General features: G+C 49.1%; 1 protein-coding gene across 1 annotated transcript in view; it reads left to right on the forward strand.

Annotated features, from left to right (window-relative positions):
• TOX2 (TOX high mobility group box family member 2) overlaps positions 1 to 15,612 on the forward strand; it is a 156,730-nt gene that overhangs the window by 129,331 nt on the left and 11,787 nt on the right. Inside the window, exons 4-5 of the mRNA XM_072879461.1 lie at positions 1,232 to 1,471; positions 6,046 to 6,273. Of these exons, the coding sequence (XP_072735562.1) occupies positions 1,232 to 1,471; positions 6,046 to 6,273 (468 nt within the window). The remainder of the gene's footprint in view (positions 1 to 1,231; positions 1,472 to 6,045; positions 6,274 to 15,612) is intronic.

A 15,612-nucleotide genomic window follows, 5' to 3' on the forward strand; every position in this document is an offset into this window, starting at 1 on the left:
GTGCCGTGTCCATGCGTCCCTGTGGCCGTGTGTGATTAGTCGCCTTTCGGTCCCACCAGATGTCCCCTCACTCTCGCGTTACAAGAACAGATAAATAGGTATTAGGAAACTCTTCATTTTTGGGGACAACTCTATCATGTAGCCTCCTCCCTCATCTCCTACCTACACGCATGCACACACATACATTGCTTCTAATTCCTTCCCTCACTGGGAAATCTTAACAGGCAGCCCATAATTTTCTTTGCCCTTGTCTGGACTTTTTTTTTTCTGCTACATTCATTTTGAGTGGGATTGGAACTGATCGCAATATTTAAAATCGGAAGAGTCGTCTCCAGGAGGAGCTGTAATGAGGTGGTGGCCACCAGCAGAGCTTGCCCCCACGTGTTGGGGTCCGTCTTGGGACATGTTGTGGTGCTCAGGGTTTCTGGGGCTCGGAGACAAGCAAACCTCTGGCTTGATGGTAGTGTCACAGCTTGGGGCAGAGCGATGTGGTAGGAGTGGGGACCTGGGGCCTCCCCTGACTGCTTTTGTGCTTACTACTTCCAGGTTTCACCCCAGTAGCACTAGCGACCCGACAGCCGTACAGGGGATGCGGAAGGGTTGGTTGTGGTACCTTCACAAAGTCAGACAAGCAGATATTTTTTCACCTATGCAGTTACTAAACGTCAACACCGAGTATTGCTCAGAAAGAGCATGTTTGGGATCCACAGCCTCTAACTCTGCATCGCTGATGTTTCAGGGCTGGACTATCAGCCATGGCCCCCAAATACCCTGGCACAACATGTGCCAGTGCTCAGCAATGGCCTCACGTGTGCAGCGGCAAGGCTTGGCTCCAGAAATGCCTAGGACATTGCAACGCCCTCCCTTCTCCCGGTGATTTGGCCAAAAATTGCTCATTTCTGAACTTTTCTTTCAGACCGCTGCTAGGTGCCAGACACCACTGGTCCCTGAGGCAGCAGGGGCAACTCCTGGACACGCAGACCTACGTACAAAGAGGATTTAGCACCTCTCTGTAGTCCCTGTGGGCAGGGCGATGGCAGGAGCAGAGCCCTGGGTGCACAGTAGTCAGTTCTTGCTCTGGGCTTGTTTGGAAGGGGGCACAAGGGAGACTTTACCAGCTGTGTAGAATAATTTTCAATCAGTCAATAAGAGTTTGTCTTAAAGTGTTTTGACAGTATAATAAATAAATAAATACATTTTTTAATTACAAAGTGATATTCTCCTAACTCAGATCCAGGAGATGGTCCACTCGGACACCACGTCCTATGAGTCCAACCGTCAAGTGCCCCTGATCAATCGCCCCGGGATGTTAGCCGGCCCCATGAGCGCTCTCAGCCAGTCACAGCTGATTTCTCAGATGGGGATGCGGAGCGGTGTTGCCCACGGTTCCCCATCGCCCCCGGGAAGTAAGTCTGCTACACCATCTCCCTCCAGTTCTACTCAGGAAGAGGAGACAGAGTCACATTATAAGGTACGTGCAGTCACTCCTGTTTTAACAGACAGCGAGAAAACAGCAGATTATGTTTTTCAGTGAGGGATAAATTGCACTAAAAAAGAGCACAGACTTTTGGTCTTTTTTTTTTAAATACGTATATATAGTGGGAGACTTTCCCAAGGATGGGGAGATTGTTTCCAACCTAGGGTCAGGTACAGCATGGCAGGCTAGCACACATGCTTGGGTTGTGCATGCAGCAAGTTTGGCAATGAGAGCTGGGCTTTTCTCTCCACGGTTTACCAGGTCCATCAAGCTGCAGAGTTTCCTCCGATGAGGGTTTTGATGAGCAAAGCAGGTTCAGGGCTAAGGTTCTGCTTGGGTGCAAAATTAGATTTCTGGTGGCAGGTAGAGGAGACTAAAACAGGGAAGGAAAATAACACAGGGTGGGATTTAACTGAGCTGATCGGGCATGGCTTGCTAAGGAAAAAAACCCCAGAAATTAAAAGAGGAAGAGTCTTCTGCCTTTTAGTTTGCCCAGGCAGTGTTTTAGGTAGTCAGCAATGTCTTAGTGGCACAGAGTCTGTCTCTACAGCCAACACAACTGCTGCTGAGCGTGGCATCAAGAAACCCAAGGATTTCCTAGGGTTTTGCGGACATCTTGGTTGTTGCCCATCTTTCTCAAAATGCACCAGCAAAGCAAACAACACATGCTGTGTTCCATGAGTCTTCCATCTGTTATTTACTGAGGGCAAATTGCAGCAATCACAGGGTTGCTGCCTCGACACCCGGTGGGTCTCTGTGCCTGTAGGTCAATCACTGGGCTCCCTGGGGGACTTTGATTAAAGCTTTGTGTGGAAAATCTTCTCCTGGAAGGTGCTGATCCAAGGATGACACCAGAAGCACTGGTATTGTAACCTTGTCCCGCAAAAATAGATGGTTGTGACAGGATTTGAATGTATAACCAGAGCAGCAAACAGTGCAGAGACTGGAAAACTAGGAAAAAGCTACGACTGAGCAAAAACCTTTCCCTTTCCATGAAAATCCAGTCAAATGTATTCCCATCAATTCTGTAGTTTTTCATCCATTGTCAGCTTTCACTTCAGATCAGGACATTTCAAAGCAGAATGCACATGTGGATGTGAAAACTGAGCTTCAGTGGAATAAAACTAGGGATTTATTCCTAAAATAAAATTTAGGAATAAAATTTAGGAATAAAATTCCTAAAAAAAATTTAGGAATAAAAAATTTATTCCTAAAATAAATCCCTAGTAAAAAGAAGGGATACATGTGATTGAAAATAGATGGAGTTTCTCAAACTCTGTGATTCCACATTTGTGGGACACTGTGGGACGGGTTGTGCCACTGGACCCCATGGTCTGCCATCTCCCAGAGCCCGTGTCACACAGCTCCAGGCAATTACGGGGGAGCTGAAATCTTCCATGTCAGCGGAAAATGAGTTTCAGCTTAGTTACACACCAGGTTCTCTCCCTCTGCCTCTTTCAGCGTCACCCAGCTTTCCTCCCAGCCGTCCGGGGCCAGAGGAGTCACTGGGGAGGACATGGCTTTGGGGTTGGATCTTCTGTTCTCGTTGAGCCAGTGATGCCTGTGGGGGTGGCAAGAATTTGGAGATGTCCAAATTATGACAACTTGCAGACATTTGAATTTTTCCTAATCCTAAAAGCATGCCTCCTCATTTTTCTGCCCTGTAAACTACCTAGCAAGACAAGTGGAACAGGAGTGATGTATTTGATGGAGGAAGGAGACCGTAAGTGTAAAGAAAGCAGCAGAACCGCATTGTGGCCTGCAGGTTTCTGTTTGCTTTCTCTATCTACACAGCTGCTCTGTTCACCCAGCAGTCATTTTTCGTATGGCCATTAAGGGCCTTTCTGCAACAAGTCATCAAAGCAAAGTCTAACAAGCAGAAATTAATCTTGTGACCGAGAAGGTCACATGTTAAAGAAATGGGTAGGTAGTTCAGGTCCAGCAGGTCCTCTGAGCCAGGGAGTTTATGATTTTAGGAGGGCTTGCAGCCTCACTGATGCATTTACCTGCTTCATTGCTTCGGGGGGGTGCACACATGCATGGGAGGGAGAGGTGGTCACAGCCCAGATTCCAGCTGGATTAGTGATCTCTCTCCATAGTTATTAAAATCATGGTGTCCATAAGGTTCCTGCTCTTCATGGGTTAAAATCTAAGAAGGCACCAAGCCACAAGTTTATGGCATCACATCTGTCACCAGTGAATTGCCTCAGTCCACATCTGGTGTTAAACGTACCTTCTGCTGCCTCTCCAGAGCAGGTCCATGCAGGGGCTGGTGGCCATGCACTTCATCCCACTGCCTGTGCCTCCACGGTCGGTTTGGCCATGGCTCACCCCTTGGGGGATGCAGTTGCTCTGGGGCAGCGAGGCAGTGGCTCGCCAGGGCTTGCCTTTAGCCGTGAACATGGCTTAGGTTGTTCAAGCATCTTCTGCAGTCTGGGGCTCGGCTGTTGTCTCATCCCATGCTGCGTCACACCTGGCAAACCTCGGGAAAACCAGGCAAAGTCCTGATCTGCTCTGCTCCCTCCTGGGAACTGCCGGCTCCAGGCAGCCTTGCAGGCAGCGTCTCTTTTCCATAAATACCGTTTGCTCTTTGGTGCTGCCTAGGCAGTACCGATGTAAAACTGTCGTCGTGGCTGCGGTTGCATTGCACCTGTTCCCGACTCCTTCGCTTGGTCAACGGCCGTGAGGAGAGCAGGTTCCCCCCGCGGCACTTAAGTGAACCAAACAGGATTACGGTTAGTTAAAATACCATCTCACTTGCTAATGGGCTGAAGCCCTGTCATGCATTTTTTTTCTCCTAATAAGCTGGCCTTTCACCTCCAGGCCTCCCATTCAAGCCCAATTGGGCAATTTTAAATTAAATGCAATTTTTTTGGTCTCTCTGCTCATTCACTAATGGTCACTGTCTGTTTGACAAATGTCACTGCGCTGATACTGAACTTAATGACCAGTCAAGAGCTGCTGAGGGGAGAAGAGGAGCACTGCTGCCCTTTCCTCCCCGTGCCTGCCCTGTGCCAGCTGAAGTGAAGCCTCTTAAATCTCAGCGCCTCCAAGCACGCAATCAAATCAGCAAATCCATCAGGAGAAAAGGCCTTTTGCTTCCAGCGCTCACCGGGAGGCACAGTTTTTGCAACGCCTTGGTGTTTAGACCTGTGTCAATTGATTTTTTAATTTTTGTTAGACCTCTAGGTGACAGACCGGGCAACTTTCTAAGTGATGTAATTAGCCCGTGTACCTGGTAGAGCAGGGACTGCTGAAGTCGGGTAGCGGCTGAGCACTTGGTGCCTGAGCACAGTGGGTCTGCGGGCGGAGGTGCTGGTGCCCTGTTTGCCCTCAGGGCTGCAGAGATCCAGACTGCAGCAGCCAGCTGGCAGCGGTTTTATTCTCTGCTGTGTTTAACCACTGGTGTATTTAGTTTTTCCTCCGCTATAAAATAAGGATAATGGTGCTTCCCTGTGGTGTGAGCTTTCACTGACCACAGTTAATGTGTTGAGAGCTTTGGTGCGTGTCCAAGTACTTTCCAGGGGTCTTTTCCTTTGCACACCATCACACAGAAGCTTCTGTGGTCTCATATATTCAACACGCTGCCCAGGGCATCCCGGCGGAGGCTCAGCCATAGGATCTTCTTTCTGTGCTACCTTCACTGGAAACATCCCTGTTTCCACCTTGCTGTTTTACTTCCCAGCCTGGTGGCAGCATCTCATGCTCAGCAGCCACAAAGTCCAACTACTGTGGCCTGTGTCCTGCTCCCCTTGGTTCAACCGCCCACGGGGCACCGAGTGTGGATACAGCCGGACCTAGTCATCTGGCTGCACCCAGCCCAGTCGTAAAGAGTGAGCGGTGCGTGCAAAGCGTTTAATGCATAAGATTAAAATAGTTTAATTCCTGGATATTTTTCCTGGATAGGGGTACCCTGGATAGGGATATTTTTCCTGGGATTCACCTGTTAGCAGGGTGAAACAAATTTTGGATGGCCCCAGCGCGACAGCTAATGTGCTGCTGGTGCTGCTTGGTCGCAACCCTCCTGCCTCGGGAGCAGGGAGGCTGAGCCGCCGGCACACGTGCGGCAGTCAGAAGCAGCTGGCAAAGGGGGATTATTGGGCTGGAAATCAGAAACCATGTAGAAGTCGAGTTTGGAAAAATTCACGGACTGCTAAAGGGATGTGGCTAGGAAGCAAGGTGTTTGGAGAGGTCTCAGAAGAGGATCGAGGAGGGTGAGCTTGTGATGCCGGGGAGGAGGAGGGGGAAGGGGAGAGGCCGAGGAGGAGTGTCTGGAAAGCCACAGTTTTGGAGCAGGGACCACTGGAGCAGCAAGGGGCGAACCCAAGCCGTGAACCAGGCTGTGAGGAGGCACCCAAGCCAGGCTCAGGCACCCACCAGCAATTTGTGTAATGATCCTGGAGGCTCCTGGGGGCCAGAGAGACCCCCGGGGCTGCTGCCCTCCCCGCCGCGCTGGGAGCCCTTCTCTGCCCGTGCCCTCTCTCGTCCCCTTTGCTAAGAAGCTCTAGCAGGGACTTGGAGCAGACTACTCCCAGCTGACCACTAAGAGACATCTCTTGGTTTTGCAGGTTACTGGAGAGAAAAGACCATCAACAGACCTGGGCAAAAAGCCCAAAAGCCAAAAGAAGAAGAAAAAGAAGGATCCCAATGAGCCCCAGAAGCCCGTGTCAGCCTACGCCCTGTTTTTCAGAGACACGCAAGCAGCCATCAAAGGGCAAAACCCCAATGCTACCTTTGGAGATGTATCAAAAATTGTTGCATCGATGTGGGACAGCTTGGGAGAAGAACAAAAACAAGTGAGTTACTGATCTCCTTTTTTTTCTCTTCCAGCTGTTGAGATGTGTTTTTCCATGGCACAGAGCGTCGGAGTCTCCCCAAGCCCATTAGGAGCATGGCCGGGGGCTTAAGCAGGCTGAAGTGTATGCACAGCCATGGAGGCTATTTTCAGGAGCAGTGCTGAAGTGTCCGCTGCCACTCAAAGCAATGCTCGAGTGGTTTGCGTGCCGCGCTCCCAGCCCTGAGGCAGTGCAGTGGGGATGTGACCTGGCCCTTGGACACCTCCTGGGGTGCCCTGCACACACGTCTATGCCACCTGCATGCCCCGAGGACTGAGGGTCTGAGCCATGTCGCAGTCAGGGCAGGGATGGGGCTGCAGAAGGATGCTCTAAGTTTGCTTTGCCTCTGCCCCTTTTTTAGAAAAATCTCTGTTGTTACATGGGGAAGAGCAAATTTTTATGACAACTAATTATTCTTGATAAGATCATACTTTGCAAAAACATCAGTGGCCTTTCCCTGACATGGGGTTTTTACAGCCTTAGATGGGAGATGGGTTTCTATTTGCTTATTTACTTACAAGGAGTGACGGCAAACCGGCTAAAAACTCTTAACTCTGTACATCGCTGGCTTGAAATCTAATGTTAAGGCTTTAAAAGCTTATGAAGGAAATGTCTGAAGTGGCCTTGCAGAGGAAAGCTCCCTGCCCCAAAGCTGTCAACCACTTTCAGTCTGCTTCACACAGAGACTTCTAGGTCCTGGTTTAACCGTTTTGTTGATGCTGAGTCAGTTACAAAAGCCTGTAATTGCTTGTTGCCTATTGAGAAAACCCCAGGGAACACTTTCCATAGCAAGTATGTCTTTTTATGAGGCAGAGCGAGTTCTGACACTGCGTGTGATGTGTCTGAACCCAAACATGCTTTAACTGACAAATCCCCCCATAAACCCTTCTCCTAGAGCCTAGCTGCCAGCTTCAGGCTGGCTCCGTCTCCCGTTGAGTGTCCATGGCCAGCATTTGAAGCAGCTATGTTTGGGGAGGGAGCAGCAGGGAGGGGAAAAAGTCATTTAAATGGAAGTCATGCTAGGAAATATCCTTGCTTTCCACCCCGCACCAAGTCGGGAATAAGAGCAAGGCATCTTCTGGGATGAAAGCCCTTTTGCTGATCCATTTGGAGTCTCCATACTGTGCAAAGTGTTGCTTTGATGTTTTCACGATCCTCCCTTTTCTCCTCTTTGGACTGATTGCTGGGGGATCATGCAGGACTTTCTCGTGCTGAAGAAGGGAAGAAGGGAAGAAGGTCCTCTCCTTGTGCGGCAGGTTGGCCCCAGCCCTGCTGCCCGGGAAGTTGCAGGGCAGGTGCTGGGTTTGGGCTATTGGTGCAAGGTGTGGGAGGTTCGGGAGCATGGAAGAGCTTTTATGTCACCTCTTTCTCCTGCTCTCCTCCCTCCCAACATCTTGGTCTGCCTCTCCCTTACTCCATCTGGTTACAAATATCCCTGTAGATTGGGCACTAAGCTCGGCTGCAAATGTGGTGTATATAATGGAAGTGCTGGAGCGACCCTGACTCAGCGCAGTGCAAATGCTCGGCTCTTAATTAACAGCAGGGATTAGACCAGTCTGTTTATCTTCCCTGCTAACTCTCCCTTCTTCTCTTTTATGAGATAGTAGCAGCCTTGCCATCTCTTTACACACGCTTTCTAAGTGGCTCCATTTCTCCCTCTGTAATTGATTTAATTAAGTCATTTGTTCCTTGTCTGAATGCTTAAATATTAACTTCCTGGCTTTGTCTCCAGCTGTATACTTTTCTCCCACGACAGCTACCTCCCTGCCCGGGACTCCGGCTGGAGGGACGCTATTTATCTTTGGCTCTGGCACTGTATTGCTGGTTTGTGCAATGGGGCACGTTCACTCTTGAAGTGTTTGGCTGGAAGAGAGTTTATTTAGTCCCTGTTTGCTTTCCCCTGCCAGCATCCCCAGTCAAGTTTGTTTAGATTCATAAGGCAATGCAATGGAAAGGAAAAAAGGAAAAATTTTTAAAAAAGCATTAACAAATTGTCTTTAATACGTGAAAACCAGTGCCTAGGATGTCCTGCAGATCCTGTCTCCCGAGGGCTGCAGGACATGATGCATGCATTGACGACGAAGGCAAGCAGCCCATGCCTAGCGCTCTCTTGGCACGTCCCAGGAGGGGACGGTGACCGAGCAGGACAGCTACGTGGTGATGCCATCACTGGCCAAAATCTTGCTGCGACCTGGGAGTCCAGACTGCCACGTGGCTGCACCAGGCCATGGTTCGGCTCATCACTGGGCAGGAGCATCGCGCTCTGGGCAGGGGTGGAAAGGTGGAAAGGGAAGTATTTCACCCGGTGTGCTGCTTCTAGCTCTAGTGACAACAGTGGTTTTTAATATCTTCATATCCTCACTGCAGAAAGCAGTGCAGAAGTCAACCCAGGGAAAAGCCAACACAACGATGGCAAAGTAGGCAAGCAAGAGGTCAAATCTGGACGTTCTTGCTCAATTAGGACCAAGGTTTTAGTTAAAGAAAGCTTCCCCTCTTCCTGGCATGAGAAAAGAGAGTGGACTTGAGGCTGGAGGATGTGATTTTGGGCTGGGATCCCTCACAGCCTGAGATGTTCAGGGTGAGGCTGGGGCATTGTGTCTCCAGAGGGCCGATGTGCAGACCCCAGCCCCACCACGCAGTTATTAAGCAGTCACTTATATCACTGCTAGTTTCTGCTTCAGATGAGGATTACAAACCTTATTTTCCACTTTCCAACGGGCACAGCATTTCCCCAGCCCTGGGTGTGCTTTGGTTCCTGCCTTGTGGGAGAACAGCAGGCAGAACAGGCAGGGAGCAAGCAGGGAGGGGGTTCAAAGCAAGCTGGCTGAGAAACCCAGCCTCAGCCAGGGCCCTCTGCGCTTGTGATCGCCCCGGCACATGCCCCGCTGTGCCTGCAGACGCGTCCGTCCGTCCCGCCCGGCTCCATCACGCACAGAGGAGTTACACAGAGCTTGGGGTGGCCGCCGTGCCGGTGCCGAAGGGACGAGGAAAGCCCAGTGCCGGTGGCTGGTAGCCACGCTGCCAGGGCAACACAGCCAGTGGTCCCGTGCCACCCCCCAGGCAGGCAGAGCCTCAGCCCCGCGCCAGCTGCTCTCGCCCCACGGACGCTACGTGGAGCATTTCTGAGGCAGAAGCGAGATGCTACCCCTCTGCCAGGTAGATCAGGCCGGCACACGGAGGGTTAATCCTCTGCCATTTGTGCTGCTAATGATTATATGCTCTGTAATATCAAAGCTGTAGCTATTTATTTGCCATTGAGCAGGTGCTGCTGCTCCCACAAAGCAAATTTGCTTTCTCCTCCTGATGAAACAAGCAAAATAAAGGTTGCTCACGTCCCATTTCAGATACGGTTTTTTTTCCCTGTGCACTAGCTGAAAGACAAACACCAAGCGGGAACCAGAATTATGCAAGAAACGGTATAATCTAGGAGCATCTTTGATTTGGCTGCTGCTGTCACAGACATGTATTTCACAGAGAGGCTTTTTTTCCCTGCCTCTTTCTTTCGTTCTTACTGGTTTATCATTTGTGCCTTTGTCATTTTGTTCCTTCTTCTTCTTCTCTTCTCAGCCTCTTCACAATGAATCTTCATTTTCCCTCTGACACACTTGTATCTAAATTTCCTTATTTCCTGCCTTTTTTTATTTATATCTGTTGCCTGGTGATTTGATCATGCTGTGGAATACAGGATTAGCAATCTCCGTGTCCTTGGGTACTGCTCAAGGACACCTGTTCGGCAAAGCGCTGTTTTCTTCCCCATTTTAACTCCTTCCAGTGTGGCCGTGCGTGCGCAACAGTAATAAATAACAATACCTTTAAATATCTCCAGTGCTGCGTTAGCAGGACGTTGTAATCTTCATTCTTCAACAGCTGGCGTGGCCCTTTCTAAGAAGCTTACATGGGAATCTGAAGAATGTGACGCGGGGAAAAAAAAAAATTAATACGTACTCTTTGAACTTTGCAAATAGTTTAGCAGCTGTTCCTGTAGAGATAGCTTAGACTTTGGTGGAGAGTGAAATGCTAATTCGGCCATTATCATCAAATGGGGTACCTGTCGTAGTAATCCGCCTGCAGCTCCAGGTCCCTGCTCAAGACTCGCAGAATCCTGTGCCTCGGTGTTATTTTTTTTCATTAGCAGATATAGACCAGCGTTCGCAGCGTTATCCAGTGAGGTTTAAAAGGGCTGCCTGGTTTGACAGAAATTAGAAGAATGTGAGCACTAGATTGGAGCAAACGCTGCTAATTCACTGGGAAGGATTTGTCCCCGGCAGGGATGTCGTGCTCACAGCCTGGTCCCAGCTGATGCCACCCGGCAGGGCTGCAGCCCCCTCCCCTCCTCCCACGGGGCCACCAGCGCTGCCGCGGGCCATCTCTGCTCAAGAGCAGGTGACACCCAGCCCTGGGTGGCTGTCCCCTGGCAGGGGGATTTCATTTGGATGATAAGCCTGGAAACTCTCCAGAGCATATTGAGAAGTCACCGGTGGGATTTGCTCTTCTCTGCCCTGTTCTCTTAGTCCCTGTCTGAGCACCTTCCCACTGCTCACTGTATTTTGGGGGAAAAGGACGCTGGTTTGGAGCCTGGTGATGATGGAGCATGGGGAACACTGCCAAGCTGCCAGTTGCAGATGTCTCTGGAACCTGCTTCTTTTCATTAGGAAATCCAGCAACAGATTCAAAGCATTGGGTTGGTGTTTCCCTAGACCCTGGAAACTCAGAGTAGAGCATCAAGAAGTTTCTGAGCAATCTGTTGAGTGAACCTCAGGCTAAACCAGGGCTTCCCATCCTAAGTGATCAGAAGCAAAGTCGGACAAAATCAGCATTTCCAGTTGAGTTTATGAGTCTGGGGACTCACTGGGGACACAAAGGTACTGGAGGTGAGTTCTTGCTCGCGATAGCCCTGCTTCACCAGGACCAGTTCAGTAATGCTAAGTGACTCCATGGCCAAATGCATATGTGATTTTTCCATACAAATGCACAGCCTGGAGAATAACACAGCGTTCACACTCCAGGGATAAATTACCCAGCAGAAAAATTACTCGCTCAGCAGAAGATAATAGATCACCCATCTAATCAGATCCATCTGCTTATTGAACCTGATACATCACCTGGTGACAGGACACTGCATATACCTGCGGTGGGACAGAGGCATCTCGGGCCAGCTATAAAGCTGTATTACGGCAGAGCCATCACAGGGGAGAGATCCCATGGGAGCCGCACACAGCACGTGCTGCCTGGCAGCGTGGCCATCAAACTGCCCACTTCCAGCATTGTAGAGAGCTGTCAGCAGTGGAGCCACCACTGGTTGCAGTTCCCTGCTGCTGCCCCAAAGCCCTGGCAATGAGGGGCTGGAAGGGTCCAACCAGTTGCCCTCGCCTGGAAGGAGGTTTCAGCATCTTTTGAGTGTCAAGAAAAGCCACGTACTGGAGAAGGATGAAAGCACCTATCCCAAACAAGGTTTCAAGAGAGGTCTGGTGGAGACCAGGATAATGATCAGGAAGATGTGAAGGGACAGAACTGCTGTTAAAAGCAGCTCCAAGAGTGTGATTTCTCTTCTTGGAGAGCAAAATCTGAAGTGTGGAAGATGCACGTTGTGTACTTTTCGTCCTCCATGGCGGTTAGGGGTTGGATTTGTCACCCTCCTTCTCTACTTCATTTTGGATTCTGTGGGTTGTCCTGGGAATACACATGTCCTCACATGGAGCAATAGATGACTTACACCCAGGTGGCACAATGAAGTCAAGGCAGAGGAAAGCATGACTCTTTCAGGACACTTTAACCAATGGTAATTGCTACTTGATTATGGGTTTATCCATTCATTCTCCAAAGGACTGCTTCACAACACTGTATCTCCATGAGGATAAAGGAGCATCTCTCCTGAAACCAGAGACTTCTCTTAGCCAGAGCCTTCCATCTAGGTGTCCTCAGGGATGTCAGTTGTGCAGCAGCTCCCATGCCATAGCTGGGAGAGCCTGGGGGAATTGGAGCACCGCTTACCCAGCAACCTCGTGATGGGCATCATTGACAGGTGCCTCCCATGTCCAAGCTTGTTGACCTCAGGATTTAGCAATCCAGACTGTAGCCATTAGACCAAAGGAGGAGTGCTGAGATTTACACAGTAAACATAGCTTGGGTTAGTTGGTTTTAATGGTGGGAGGGACAGATTAAGCCTTCCCCAAGAAGAGAGCAGGAGGGATACAGAGGAGGGTGCGAGGAGGTGGGGAAGAGCTGGGAGGGAATAAGGATGACGTGGCTGTGTTTGCTACATGCATTTCCAATGGCCGTGTAGAGGCCTTATGCAAGAAGAAGGGTGGTGTGGCAGACACCACCGTGCAGGGAGGAGGTACTTTCGAGTCATCTTATGAATAAGCCATGTTATGATGAACCCAAGAGATATCTTGAAGGAAAGTGTATAATAGTTACAAGAAAAACCCTCCAGATTTACAAGCAGAATAAAATTGAAATCTATACATTTGGGGGGGAAAAAACCCAGTCATGGAATCATAGAAAGGAGGGCAAGGAGAGACTTAAGAGGTCAACCAGACCATACTGCTGCCTGAAGTCAGGATCATCTCTACTTAAGCCATTCTTGATGGATGTGTGCCTAATCTGTTCTTAAACCTTCAGTGGTGGAGATTGCACATCTCCCCAGGCAATCTCTTCCAGTGCTTAATTATCCTTACTGTTAGGAATGCTTTCCTCTCACTTAGCCAACATTTCCCTTGTTACAGTTTAAGCCTATTGCCTCTTTTCCTATCTGCAGTAGATGCAGAAGATCATTCATTGCCTCCTTCTTTGCTGTGTCACATTTGGAGACTGTGGCTCCTCTTGGTCTTCTCTCCTAGCTGAGAACTGAGCCCTTCAGCCATCCTCCTGGAGACCTTTGCTGCACTTCTCATCTCTTCTCTCCTGATGGTCTAACTCTTTTTTGAAGCAAAATGCCCCAAACCCCACCTACGATAGCAGCAGAGACCTTTTCACTTGACATCGGTGGACCCCTTGATTTTTTGGCGAGAGCTTGTGTTCTTTTCATCCTTCCCCAGGCTTGGGAAGCAGCGTTTCTGCTAAAGCAGGAGGGCCGGGATGCAGAGGTTACCGATAACAGCTCCGGCTGTCATTCAGTGCCTGCGTGACACAGAGCTGTTCGTGGGCGTCAGCGGGGTTTGGAATAATTGTCTTCTCTAATTAACTGGTTATCAAACAAGAACATTTCATTATGGTACAATTACTAGCTGCTTTGCTGAGACACAGAGGTGTCAGGATTACGATCCCAACATATGCTTCTTACAGCTCTGATTTTTTGTTTTCATAATCACTAACCATTTTTGCTCACCCCCAACCCACCCACTCGCTTAATGACTAATGAATCCTCCTGCTAACGAATAAGGAAAATAAATCAGCGGGCATGGCAGGTTAGAAAGAAAAACATGCAAAATGTTTTGAAGATCCTTAAATCTGATAAATTACTTTGAAATTAAAATCCCTGGGAGAAAATGGGATTTAATTAGAAAGTAACATGGTTTTGTCAATGTTTAAATTAAAATTTTAAAGGTTATAAATACTGCACTAGAGCTGCCTTGACACAGAGGATTCGTGAGAAGTTTTGTTCGGGTCTGCTCTTCCCACGTCAGCGCCGCGTTTCCCCGGGGGCAGGCTGCGGTTTCGCTGCCCAGTGTCCTTGACGGAGCACTGTGTGGGTGCAGAAAGCCCCCCACGTGCAGGGCAGGACTGCAGAAGTCCCGCAGGAGACCCTTAGGGATGGTTTTTTACAATGAGGGTGGTGAGACACTGGAACAGGGTGCCCAGAGAAGCTGTGGATGCCCCATCATTGGAAGTGTTCAAGGTCAGGTTGGACGGGGCTTTGAGCAACCTGCTCTGGTGGCAGATGTCCCTGCCCGTGGCCGGGGGTTGGACAGGATGGTCTTTGAAGGTCCCGTCCAACCTAAACCCCTCTGTGATTCTATGGTCACAAACCAGATAGCCCACCAGGAACCTTCCAGAGCTGGAGAGAGCATCAGAGGAGCACCAGAGGAAACACCGCCAGTGCTCGCCCTCTTACCCTTCTCTGTAGCCCCGCTTGTGGCCAGGGCTGGAGCAGGGGCTGGCCGAGCAGCACAGAGGCTCCTCCTCGGAGCCATCCCCCTCTCCCTTCGGGAGGACGTGCTGCTCGGCCGCCCCGTCCCGGTCTCGCTGCATCAGACAGCACCCGGCAGTGCTTTCCAAACACGAGTGAGGCACAGCGCTGCCGCAAAAAGACAAGGACAGATGAAGAGTGGGAAAAAAAAAAGGGTGTAGCAGAAAAAACAAGTGATGGAGATGAAGATAGGCACAGAATTTATTGGTTATTCATTTATTTGCATTTAGGTTAAGGAAGTCTCATTTACCTGCCCTCTCACTCTCCATAAATCGCAGGTTTTTCTCCAGACAAGTCTTCCTAATAATTGAATTCGTCTCTGCATAGCTGCGCATACTTTGATTTTCCACTGTCCCAGATTTAAAAAAAAGCAAAAAAACTCTTGGTATTTTGCTATTACAGAAGGAAAAAAAAAAAGTATGTTTTCGGTACATCAGCACCCAGCTATGGCCACTGTTACACCAGCCTGAGACACAGGAATTTGTATTTTGTTGCTGCGCAGGCATCAGGTACTGCATTTAAGAGCATCTGTTAGCAGCAGAGCTGGTGGACACCCCGCATTTCTGCTTTACAGTAAATGCTGTAGCGGTAGCACTGGGGTCACTGCGATGGCTACGGACATAAGTGAGGGGAGGATTGTCGAGAAAGGTAATAGCTTTTATTAGGGGAACTGATACAGTTTGAAGAAATAGTTGCTTTTCACAGGCAAACTCTTCTTCAGGCTGACATTTTGAAATGTAATTTTGTTCTGAATGGAGCAAATATAAGACTTCCTGAATACCATAAAGCCAAAGACAAACTTAGGAAAATGCTCTGTTTCAGAAAATTACCATCTGAGACCTCCAGTGCGTCAAGTCAAAATGTTTCATTATGGGAATCTCTCTGATTTAGCAATGAAAATAAGGTTTTCAAGCCATTTTTAATAGAATTTATCTGTACTGATTTTAAAGTGAAATTCAAATAACTGGATAGTTTAACCATTAGAAGGCTATTTTCCCTTCGGAGGTCAGTGTTAGAAGGGAGTCGAGGGTGCTGCCGTGGCCGTGGAAACGTGCAGGGGAAAGGAGCTAAATATTCCCACTAGGCTTCAGCGTCCTGACTGCTGAAAGCTGTCATTGTTTTTAAAGCAGAATTAAATGTATGCAAATCTGTTCTAATTGAAATCAACTTTC

Source organism: Ciconia boyciana, chromosome 14 (genome assembly GCF_034638445.1).
Source record: "Ciconia boyciana chromosome 14, ASM3463844v1, whole genome shotgun sequence".
Classification (NCBI taxonomy): Eukaryota; Metazoa; Chordata; class Aves; order Ciconiiformes; family Ciconiidae; genus Ciconia; species Ciconia boyciana.